At 37.2% G+C, this 13,034-nt stretch overlaps 1 protein-coding gene across 1 annotated transcript in view; it reads left to right on the top strand.

The window, feature by feature from the left end:
• LOC105980190 overlaps positions 1-13,034 on the top strand; it is a 157,311-nt gene that overhangs the window by 133,718 nt on the left and 10,559 nt on the right. Inside the window, exons 11-12 of the mRNA XM_013008923.1 lie at positions 8,105-8,225; positions 8,980-9,070. Of these exons, the coding sequence (XP_012864377.1) occupies positions 8,105-8,225; positions 8,980-9,070 (212 nt within the window). The remainder of the gene's footprint in view (positions 1-8,104; positions 8,226-8,979; positions 9,071-13,034) is intronic.

Genomic DNA, 13,034 nt, shown 5'->3' with positions numbered 1-13,034 from the left:
TCCAATTTGTTGTGACCCTGGGACTCTGTTCAGGAAGTTCCTTCCTGTGCCTATTAGTTCAAGTGTATCTCTTACTCTGTCCTGCAGTAGTTTCAGAAATTCAGGTTTAATGTTAAGGTCTTTAATCCATTTTGAGTTGATGTTGGTACATAGTGATAGGCTTCTACATGTGGCCGCACAGTTTTCCCAGCACCAGTGGTTGAAGAGACTGTGTTTCTTCCATTGTATGTCTTTGGCTCCTTTGTCAAATATCAGCTGACTGTAGGCATGTGGATTTATTTCTGGATCTTCAATTCTATTCCATTGGTCTTCGGGTCTGTTTTTGTGCCAGTACCATGCTGTCTTTGTTACTATAGCTCTGTAGTAGAGTTTGAAGTTCGGCATGGATAGCCCTCCCATGTAGTCTTTATTCCCCAGAATTTTTTTTGGCAATTCTAGGTCTTTTGTTGTTCCATATGAATTTTTGGACTGTTTTCTGTATTTCAGAGATGTATGTCATTGGGATTTTAATAGGAATTGCATTGAATTTGTATATTAAGTTTGGCAGTATTGCCATTTTCACTATATTGTCTGCCTATCCAAGAGCATGGGAGGACTTTCCATTTCCTAGTATCTTCTGTAATTTTTTTCTTTAACTTTTTATAGTTTTCATTAAATAGTTCTTTTACATCTTTGGTTAGGTTAATTCCTAAATATTTTATTTTTGGGGAGGTTATTGTGAATGGGGTTGCTTCCTTCTCTGCTTGTACATTGTCAGTGTACAGGAAGGTGACTGATTTTTGTGGGTTGATTTTATATCCTGGTACTTTGCCAAAGTGATTTATGATTTCTAAGAGTTTGGGGATGGAGTTTTTGGGATCGTGAAAATATAGCATCATCTGCAAAAAGGGATAGTTTAACTTGTTCTTTCCCTATGCGGATCCCCTTAATGTCTTTTTCTTGTCTTATTGCCCTGGCTAAGGGTTCCAGGACTATATTGAAGAGGAGTGGAGACAGTGGGCATCCTTGCCTTGTTCCTGATTTTAGGAGAATTGGTTGTAGCTTTTCCCCATTAAGTATAATATTGGCTATTGGTCTGTCATAAATGGCTTTTATTGTTTTTAGAAATGTTCCTTCTATTCCTATTTTCTCCAGAGCTTTTAGCATGAATGAATGTTGAATTTTATCAAAGGCCTTTTCTTCATCTGTGGAAATAATCATGTGATTCTTGACCTTGGCTCTGTTGATATGTTGGATTACATTTATTTACTTACATATGTTAAACCATCCCTGCATCTCTGGGATGAAGCCTACCTGGTCATAGTGTATTATTTTTTTTATGTGTTTCTGGATTCTGTTAGCTAGAATTTTGTTAAGGATCTTTCCATCTGTGTTCATCAAGGAAATTGGCCTGTAATTCTCTCTTTTGGTTTGGTCTTTGCCTGGTTTGGAGATGAGTGAGATATTGGCATCATACAATGAGTTTGGGATAGCTCCCTCCTTCTCTGTTTCTCTGAAGAGCTTGAGGAATAATGGTATTAGTTCTTCTTTAAAGGTCTTTTAGAATTCTGTTGTGAATCCATCTGGTCCTGGGCTTTTCTTTGTTGGAAGACTTCTGATTGCTTCCTGTATCTCGTTGTAAGATATTGGCTTATTTAATTGATTGACTTCTTCTTTCCTCAGTTTGGGCAACTTGTATTTCTCTAAAAATGCATCCATTTCTGCCAGGTTTTCTTTCTTTAGAGAGTATAACTTTTGAAAGTAGTCCATTAAAATTGTTTGGATATCTTGGGTACTTGTTGTGATTTTTCCCATGGCATCCCTAATCTTGTTAATATGGGTTTCCTCTCTTTTCTTTATTAATTTTGCCAATGGTCCATCAATTTTATTTATTTTTTTTAAAGATCCAGCTTTTTGTTAATTTTGGCTACGATTCTCCTATTCTCTATTTCATTTATCTCCACTGGCTCCTTCTAGTAACTTTAGGCTCCATTTTTTCATGTTTTTCTAGTTGTTTTAATTGCAACATGAGATTATTTACTTGATCTTTCTCTATTTTCTTGATGTGGGCACTGAGGGAAATAAATTTGCCCCTCAGGACTGCTTTTGCTGTGTCCCACAAGTTTCTTTGTGATGTGAACACCGTTCTTGAATTGCCACTTCCTCTACTGTAGAGGTTGCTGCCTAATCAGAGAAGGGTTTCATCTTAAATAGATGGGATTAAGGCTATGTATTAACTAGAGAAAAGTAGATATTATATATAATATATTTAATATATTATACATATATAATGATTCAATTGCAGATGTGTCAAAAAATAGTAACTATGACAATCTTGGGATGCTCACAAATCATATGAGCATTGGTATGGCTGAGATTCCAGAAACTACTTTCTTATGATGATACACTGTAAATGTTTGGAAAACAGAAAAATTCCAATTGTGTAAATTTAAAGACCAAATAACAGCTAGGAACTATTTCAGATGCTCATATTATTACACGTTAACAAGGAACATTCAGGAATGTCCATATGTAAATACAATATACACATATTCACATACTAATTTACATGAATCTAATTCACTATTTCTTTCTTTTTTTATAGGATAACAACAATTTTCCACAGAAACAACACTATGAAATACAAAATATGCTCATGTTTTGTTTTCTTCTTTAAAATAATCCTTCATAAATTTACTCTGTTTAAAACACCTTTGTTTAATCATTCTCAGTGAGTTAGTTGAGATTGTAAAAGCTTAATGTATTGAAAATAAAAAAGCATCTAAAATACTTTTACTGCTATAATGATTAATAGTATTTAATAAAGCTGTAAATAATGATGTACTTACATGCCTGTAGCTTTTGAGTATTACTACATATGATTTTTATTTTACTCAAAATATTAAACTCTCACAGAGTTGAGTGTATAATTCTTTTGTATGATTACAATAGCTCATTCAGTCATGCATTGGAGGACTGCAATCTCAAACATAAACATGAGACACTATCCCAAAATAAATAAGACAAAAAAAGGCTGGAGGAAAAATAAGGACTGGGACTCAATTGGTAAAGCATCTAGTGCAATGACCTGAATTCAAACCCCAGTACTGCCAAAAAAAAAAAAAAAAAGACCTGTCCCTCTCCTGCAACATCTGAAAGGTAATCGGTCTTATGCTTTGTTAGGAAGAAGTTAATCTTAATAATACAGCATCATAAACATACCTAGGGAACTGTTTATATCAAATTCTCGTTTAGTGGATGCAGAACTAACTTCAGATGGAAGATGAGTTTAACATTCCCTCTGACTTTCTTGTGTTTTCTTAGACACAACTCTTGGTTCCCACCTCCTTTCCTGTGGAGGTTGCTGTCAGATTAGAGAAGGGTGGCACCTTAATGGAATTAGGTGTATGCATGATTTAGAGAAGACCAGATAACAAAACTTTGCCTTTCTATTGTTGACCTATGAATAATAGAAATTATATGTGTCATTAAAACATTTCTGAATTTCACTTCTTGTCAACTGAGCAAAAAGCATAGGAAAGGGGCAAACAGAAGAGGACAAAAATTGCATTCTTTTTATAGAATTGATTGCCTTAGTAGGATACAGTCTTGGGGGCCCAGAGAATTAATTATATGCACAGTAATTCAACTCACCAGGACTTTTTTTTTTTTGGTCAAAATAAGAGTTGAACATTGAGCCAAAGTTCTTACTCCCTTTTTAGGAATTTAGAAATGCACAGGTTGCCTACTTACAGAGGAGAGAAATTGTAGCATGTGGTTACAAAATATTTGCACTTAAAAATTATCCTCTCATGGAATAGGAGAAACCCTAGGTCTCCTTGGCTCAGGCCGAAATTTTCTGAATAGAGACCCGGAAACACAACAAATCAAAGAAAGGTTGGACAAATGGGATTGCATGAAAGTGCAGAGCTTCTGCATGGCAAAGGACATAGCTAGCAAGACCAATAGAAAGCCAATAGAAAGGATTGGGAGAAGATCTTCACTAGCCACACAACGGACAAGGGTCTCATATCTAAAATATACCTGGAACTCAAAAAATTAAATCCCCCTACAACAAATCTTCAAAGAAACAACTGCCCAATAAATAAGTGGGCTAAAGTCTTAAAGAGAAACTTCTCTGAAGAGGAAAGAAGGATGGCCAATAGACACATGAAGAAATGCTCAACCTCTCTAGCCATAAAAGAAATGCAAATCAAAACAACATTGAGATACTACCTCACCCCAGTTAGCATGGCTAATGGTCAAGAACTCTAATAACAACAGATGCTGGAGGGGATGTGGACAGAAGGGAACCTTACTGCATTGTTGGTGGGAGTGTAAACTTGTTCAACCACTTTGAAAGTAGTATGGAGGTTTCTCAAAAGACTCCACATAGAGCTCCCCTATGACCCAGCAATCCCACTTTTGGGCATTTACCCAAATGTTCACAAACAAGACTACACTAAAGCTACCAGCATGACTATGTTTGTTGCAGCCTTATTTACCATAGCTAAGATATGGAACCAACCCAGATGCCCCTCAGTAGATGAGTGGATCAAGAAAATGTGGTATATATACACAATGGAATTCTATGCCTCCATCAGAAAGAATGACATTGCCCCATTTGTTAGGAAATGGAAAGACTTGGAAAAAATTATATTAAGTGAAGTAAGCCAGGCCCAAAGAAACATAGGTCCCATGGTTTCCCTTATTTGCAATAACTGTATATGTCTAAATCAAGCAGAAAAGGTCAGTTAAGTTCATGTTAGGGAAATGAACCCTAAGATATATATTCAATTTTTTCTTTCATGCGATTGTTTCTAACACATTGATTATTTCTTTGTTGCTTTGTATGTCCCTCCCCCATGGTATAACCCCTGCTTTCACTGTATGTGATGTTGTTACAATTTGTGGAGGGGAAGGGAAAAAACAAATCGTTTAAATAGGGATACAGGTGGACCCATTGCAACAATGAGACTTACAAGTCGTTAGGTCAAAAACCAACTTTACAACTTTGGTAGGAGGGGGGAGGAGGGTTGGGTAGGGGGGTGAGGGGAGAATGGGATGGGAAGGGGAAACAAAGGAGGAGGCTACAATGCTTGATAAGAAATGTACTCATTATCTTGCCCATGTAATTGTAACCCCTCTGTACAGTATTTTCACAATAAAAAATAAATAAATTAAAAAATTGTCCTCTCAGACACAAACCCAAACGAATATGTTAACTACTAGCAACATAGAATTTGTCTTAAGGAAGTTGGCACTGCCGACCACAAGTTTCGAGTTGTGTAATAAAAAGCAATTTTTTGTTTTTGTTTCCTAAATCTTGTTGAGTATATTCTTGGGATTATATAAATGACACCACATGTTTTCTCCAAGTTCCTAATAAATAGCTCCCTTCTGTTAAACAGCAAGGCTGACAAGAGTTTAGATTTCCCAACAGAGCCTCTACTTTCTGAGGCCAAGATTATGTCCGCATATATATTCACATCTCACTTGAAAAATCAGATGAAAGCTCTCCATAGTTAACTCTAGAAATGATTTGTCCACTGAGGGTTAGGGATTTCTTAAATCTCTCTAAACACAGGTTATGGGTTTCTGGTTAAGAATTCCTTTGAAAGCTTTTCCACTCCAGGAGTTTGTTATTTCCACGAAGACAGGTCCAGCACCAGCCCTACCCAGCCAACAGGAGAGGAGATGCTCCACCAAGATGGTCCAGCAGCTACTGCTTCCGTAGCCAAAGCCACGCCTCTTTGTTGCCTGGCAACGGGAGTCCTCAGCGCAAACGTGGTGCGGAAATCCTTGTTCTAATTGCCCTCCCTGCTGGGCGTTGGAAACCGCTGGGCCTGGAGCTGGTTGTCCCCCATTCTTGGGGGGCGGGGCTTCAGGTCTAGGTCCCCAGTCCCCAGTGAGGGGCTTGTCAGAACATCATGCAGGTGAGGAGTCCACATACATGGACATGCAGGGGCAGCCTACAGTGTTACAGGGGCGAGGGGAGGGGACTAACACTTGTTCTTGGTGAGTTTTGCATGTGTCTCTGGATATTTTGGGGTTATAGCCCTAAGAGAATGTCATTTCTTCCATTTTCAAGACTTCCCGGTTGTCATTGGAGGAAACTTCCTGTGTTGTTTAGAATTGCCTTTCACATCTGAATCCTCGAAATCCTACAGCTATACTATTTCCAATTTGAGAAAGCATAATTTTATTTCACTCTTTCACTGTCTGAGACTCAGAGATGATCCCCTAAAGCGTTGAGTGTGACTTAGAAGGGCCAGCTCTCCCTGGAGTCCTTCCTGCCTGCCTTAGCACAAAACCTGTTAGATACCCTGTTTATTGTTCTCCTGTCTCTAAAGCATCCTCCTTGAGCAGAACCTTTGTAAACTTCATTCACTTCTCTTCTCTCATCGTCTGTTCTTTTGTTTTAAGCAGAATAAAATTCTCACTTTGTAATTTACAGAAACAGCTTTTGCCCTTCTGCTCTTCCAAATCAAATGAACTGGGATTTTTTTTTTCATACTTAATTCTCATAGTTGTGTATACTATACAATTTAATAGGATATTTAAAACAAATTATTTACCACTATGGTGGTAATCTTTTCATGTTAATAATAGACTCCTTGCAAGCATAGTTTATACAGTGTATAAAATTCTACAGCTTTGTCCTGGTTTGCATCTGCTTGTGAAGAGTTCGGCAGAAATGTAATTGAGAGTGAAGGCAACATCACTAACCTTTCTTTCTGCCTTGGTTTGTTAATTGACGTACTCAACAGCCTGTTACACAGTTCTTGTATTTTAGATATGATCCTGTCCAAAGAGTTGACACAGAGGGAATAATGAAATAAAGCTATGACATGTAAAATGCTCTGATTATTTGAGGAATGGACTTTTTTTTTTTTTGTCAGTCATGGGCTCTGAACTCTGGGCCTGGGCACTGTCCCTCAACTCTTCAGCTCAAGGCTAGGACTCAACCATTTGAGCCACAGAGCCACTTCCAGCTCTTTCTGCTTATGTGGTGCTGAGGAATCAAGCCTAGAGCCTCATGCATGCAAGGCAAGCACTTTACCACTGAGCCACCTTCCCACCCTTGAGGAATGGATTTTTAAGTAAAATTCCATAGCTATTATAAAAACAAAGAACAGTAGAATACAGAGTTTTGACTGTACAATTTGTTCCATTGTTCCCAAGGAATATCAAGAAAGAATGTTTAAACAGGAAAAAAGTGACCATAGATAGAATTCAGGGAAGGTTGTCTCACTGCTTAGTGGACAGGAATAAAACCTGACCCCAAAAACTTTTGGCTCAAGACAGCTTTCATAGGATTGTACAACTGACAACTTCCCATTTTTGGAAGGTCTAGCAAACTTCAGACTGAATTGGATATAAATTATATTCTATAGTGCTCCAGTACATGGAAGAAATAAGCAGAAATCCCTTGTGGAGAAAGATATCTTTATCTCAGATCTTCAGGCATTTCTATCAAGCAAGAGGAATTCAATCAAAAGTAACCCCCAATTACATAAAGAAAACTAGCAGACTTTTCCACAGAGTTCTCTCATATAATTAAGTTCTATCTTTCCCTGAAAGCATCAGAGAATAGACAGCAGGCTAGAGAAACATTAGTTAAAAGATGGTCAGTAACTTGTGGGAAAACTATAAATAAAAGACAATGACTATTCTTAAGGCTAACCTTCAGAGAAAGGAAGTTATGGTTAGGACAGCAAATGAAGAGTAGAAATACTACTAGGCTCTTCTAAGACTTACTCCCTGAGTGAGAGTCCTGTGAATCTATATAGCTAAACATAGTCCCAAGATCATTAAACCATATTTGTGAATGATGTTTATTTATTTTGCCCTCTGTAGATCAGTGAATTGTCCATGACTTATAAACTTCTTGATATTTGTTAAGTATGTTCTAGATTTATTTTTATTAAATTTCTCAGTGTGACATCAAGGGCAGAAGATGTGCCTTGTTTCTCAAAGTAGGTAATCCCCCTAGTGCTGGGAAGTGTGTCACTGTTTTATTCTTAAAGCACAGTTAATGAAAAACTGTATACTGAAGTGCAATTATACAAGTACACATTAAAGTGCACAGATATGCCAATAGGTTTGCTTTCTCTTTGTGCAGGATCCAAATGAAGATACAGAATGGAATGAGATTCTAAGAGATTTTGGCATTCTTCCTCCAAAAGAAGAACCAAAAGATGAAATTGAAGAAATGGTTTTACGTTTACAAAAAGAAGCAATGGGTATATTTATGTATTTGTGGGGCTGGATGAAGGTGATAATACTATTAAGGTAGCACGTACTATGAAAGAGGCATTCAAAATTATTTAATATAAATCTTACCTCTACCTTCAAAATTAGCCTAAAATGGCTAATTACATGTTGAAATCAGATATTAAGGAGCTGAAATATTATGCTTGTAAGTTAGTAAAATTTCTTCTTCCACCATATCTCTCTACCTGTAATATCTTTTCTTTACTTTTTTCTTTTTCTTGAACTCTGGGCCTGGGTGCTGTTGCTCAGTTCTTCAGCTCAAAGCTATCACTCTACCACTTGACCCATAGTGCCACTTCTGGTTTTCTGGAGGTTAATTGGAGGTGAGTCTCATGGACTTTCCTGCCCAAGCTGGCTTTGAACCTTGATCCTCAGATCTCAGCCTCCTGAGTAGCTAGGATTACAGGCATCAGCCACTGATGCCCAGCCCGTAATTGTCTTTAAAAACAAACATTCTATATAGTGTGTATGATTGGTCAAGATTTCTAGGTACTAATGGGGTCTGATTGATTTTTGCATTCCACCTGTGACCTGTCAGGCCTGTGAACTTTGAGGGAGTAATAAAACCTTAATGTTGTAGTTTCTATAATATGTAAATTATTTTGTGGTTGACTGCTACAGGTTTGTTTTAAAATATTCTGGCTATCATTAAGTATTTTTTCTTTATACTTTGGAGAGTAAAAATAGTTGTAAACAATTTGACTACAATTTGTGTTGTTGCAGTTAAACCGTATGAAAAGATGACACTTTCAGAGTTGAAAGAAGCTGAAGATGATTTTGATGAAGAAGATATGAGAGCTATTGAAATATACCGGTACAGTGCTGTGTTACTTATGAATTGCTGAGTAAGAAATTGAGTGGTAATCTTATTAAGGATCTCTTATTTGTAATGACTTGCTTCTCCTTTTGCTTTTTCACCATTTATGATATAACACAATGTAGGTATTATTGAATTTATCCTTCTTGGATTTTTGATTCATGTCTTTAATCAACTATGGCGAGTTATCAGGCTATTAGTTCTGAAAATATTCTTTCTTGCCCCTCCCCTCTGCTTCTGGGGTTACCACGATGAGTGTTTACCTGCTTAATAGTATCCTGTAGGTCCTTCAGGCTCTGTTTACTTTTCTTCATTTTCTTTCAGTGTGTGTGTGTGTGTGTGTGTGTGTGTGTGTGTGCTGGTACTTGGGCTTGAACTAGGTTTGGCCACTGTCTCTTAGCTTTTTTTGATGAAGGCTACCACTTGAGCCACAGCTTCACTTCTAGCTTTTTGGTGATTAATTGGAGATAAGAGTCCATGGATTTTCCTGTTTGGGCTGGCTTTGAACCAAGATTCTATGATCTCAGCCTCCCAAATACAATTAATTACAGATGTGAGCCACCAGCACCCAGCTCTTCATTTTTCTTCTGTTATCCCAGACTTAAATATTTGGAAAAATCTTATCTTCAAGTATGCTGATTCTTTCTTTTGTTTGCTCACATCTGTGACATTCCAGAATATTTTCATATCAGTTTTTAGTTCCAGTAGTATATTTTTACTTGTACCATTTTTTACATAAAATGAGTACTATTTTTATCTCCCACAAATTTTCAGTTTTCTAGATATGAGATTGCTATCTTGAAATTCAATTCCATTCTGACATTAATAAACACATTTAGGAAAGACCCCGAGAGATCACTTCATACCCACTGGAGTAATAATTCAAAAGACAGACAAACATAGTTGTGAGAAGATGGAGAAATTAGAACCCTTGTAATAGCTAGTGAGAACGCAAAGTTGTACAGCTTGAACAGACATTCTGGAAGATCCTCAAAATGCAGTTATTATATGATCCAACAATTCTATTCTTATGTACCCACGAGGTTTAAAAATACAAAGGATGTATAGGAAGTTTCATGGCAACATTATTTACAATAGCAAGAAAGCACAAAGTCCATCTAGGAGTATAAAGTGAAAAGTAGAAAATGAATAGAATAGTAGAAAGTGAATGTCCATCAACTGATAAATAACTAAAAAATGCCATACATATTCAGTGGAATATTACTTGGCTATAAAAGGCCATGATGTACTATGACTATGTTCTACAATATGGTTGAACTTTGAAAACAAGAAAAGAAACAGTCACTAAAATGTATTTTTTTAAGTAGATTCTTGGATACCAAATCCTGGAAGTGATTAATATGCTTTTTAACTTTTACAATTATATTTTCTTTAAGTAATTTCTCAACTTTTTGATCCACACTCTACAGTTTTATTTTTCAGGCAATGGCTATGGCCTGAGTACTTCTCATTAGAGATTTCATTATTTTAGAACCCTTTACTTCCGGTTTGTGACTCTGGGATATAGAGGATTACGCAGGACTTTTTAGGAAGGAGCCATCAAAATGGATGAATCACTTTCATATCTCTTCCTTTGCCTGTAATTTACTCCTATAATCCTCTGCAAAGGAAGTTGGCTTCTGTGAGCCTCAGTTAGAGGAAGTTACAATCACACTCTAGGTCCTGACCAAGCTCAAGACTAGATAAACAAACAGTAATATTAAAGAAAACCCAAGCTGGGTGCTGGTGGCTCACACCTGTAATCCTAGCTACTCAGGAGGCTGAGATCTGAAGGATCGTGGTTCAAAGCCAGCCCAGGCAGGAAAGTCTATGAGATTTTTATCTCCAATTAACCACCAGAAAAAGCAGAAGTGGCTCTGTGGCTCAAGTGGTAAAGTGCTCACCTTGAACTGAATTGCTGAGGGACAGCACCCAGGCCCAGAGTTCAAGACCCACAACTGACCAAAAAAAAAAAAAAAACAGAAAAGAAAAGAAAACCCCAAAACCCAAATTCTCTTCGTGTTGATCATTTGCTATGGAATAGCAAATGAATCAAGCCAGTAGCTCTTATAGCTAAATGACGTAGAAAAATCAATGTAGCCATAAACATATTTACAGTCTATATTTTGTGGTGAATATACTAAATTGACTTCCTTGACCTGTGTTCCTCTTCCTTCTGGTGTGGCACAATACTGCTGAAGCTAAAAAGCTGGTCCTAGTGGAGCTGTGGGTCAAGTAGTAGCGTACCAACCTTGAGCAGAAATTCAGGACCTTTATCACTTAGACTATATTGAAGCAAGGACCATGTTTTGGATTCTGTTGAACATTCACAGGATATTTAATTTAGCACTGAGTTAAGTGGAGAAAGAAGTAGTAACACAAAGCAACCATTTAGATGGTATTAGTCTAGAATTTGCTTCATGGTTTTTGAGACATTGTTCTGGAAGAAGTCTTTTATCCTTGGATTGTTGCTAGGGAGATAAGTTTCTAGAATCAACATTTGTTCCTGTGACTTTCTCAGTGTCATAGTAATTTAATACTTGGGCGAACAAGTAGCAGAGCAATTCCAGATTCCCCAGTTTCTACATTGCAGCAAATGAAGCCTGGGCCGACCAGTTTTGCAATGATGGCTTGGAAGTAATTCCTGGTTGCCCAGCCTAGAGCCTATTCCTGTCTGTCCTATGAATCTGCAAAGCACTTAATTCCCATATTAAGCTCTTTTCTACTTAAAAAATAGCCAGAAGGCTATGGGTTTATGCCACTGAATCTTAACTGATAGTGATTGTTTGGTAAAAAATAGAGGCTTGTGAACACTGTGTGACTTCCTGCTGGCAAAATGAACCCATGTGTTTATATCTGTCCCCTGCCCAATTCCAATGAAATGACAAAGAGAAATGAGGAGAAGGAGGTGATGGGAGGAGCTAGAGAAGTAGTTGATGGTTGCACCATTAAGTAGGGCATGTTGTCATCTTTGGAACAAGAATATCTTGAAGTTTCTGAGTGATGGTAACCTAGGGTAACCTAATCAATCAAATTGAGGAAAATTAAGGATAGTAACTGTAAATATGCAGTACAAGGTAGGGAAAAAATACTGAAGGCCCTCAGTTTGAAAACTCTGAGAAAGCCTACCCTGTATTTTTTCTCAGTGTTCTCTTTAGGCTCTATTTTATGTGAATCAATTGTCACATAAAAAGAGGTGTTTCTAATATGGCATGTTTCCGACACGTAAAACAAGGTCAGAGTGTTTTGTTTATTGTTTTTGTGCTGGGCCTACGTCTTGAATTCAGGACCTGGGTGCTGTCTATGAGATTCTTTTTCTTTTTTTTGGATTTTTTTTAATTGTGAAAATACCGTGCAGAGGAGTTACAATTACATGGGCAAGATAACGAGTACATTTCTTATCAAACATTGTTGCCTCCTTGTTGTTTCCTCTTCCCATCCCTTCCCATACTCCTCTCCTCCCTCCACCTGATCCTCCCCCTAACCCCCAACAAAGTTGTTAAGTTCGTCTTTCAAAATAACGACTTGTACATCTTATTGTTGCAATGGGTCCACCTGTATCCCTAGTTAAACAATATGTTTTTTTTTCCCATCCCCTCCACAAATTATACCAACATCAAATACAGTGAAAGTATGGGTTATACTGTGGGGGAGGGACATACAAAGCAGCATAGAAATCATCTTATAAATATGATAGAAACAATTGCATGAAAGGAAAAAAACATTTGAATATTTATCTTGGGGTTCATTCCACTAATATCAACTTATCTGACCTTTTCTGTTTGACTCATACATATACTAGTTATTGCAAATAAGGGAAACCATGGGACCTATGTTTCTTTGGGCCTGGCTTACTTCACTTAATTTTTTCCAAGTCTTTCCATTTCCTAACAAATGGGGCAATGTCATTCTTTCTGATAGAGGCATAGAATTCCATTGTGTATATATACTACATTTTCTT

The sequence above is a fragment of the Dipodomys ordii genome, unplaced genomic scaffold (assembly GCF_000151885.1).
Source record: "Dipodomys ordii isolate 6190 unplaced genomic scaffold, Dord_2.0 Scaffold8, whole genome shotgun sequence".
Taxonomy (NCBI): Eukaryota; Metazoa; Chordata; class Mammalia; order Rodentia; family Heteromyidae; genus Dipodomys; species Dipodomys ordii.
This window is presented reverse-complemented; position numbering and strand designations above follow the sequence as displayed.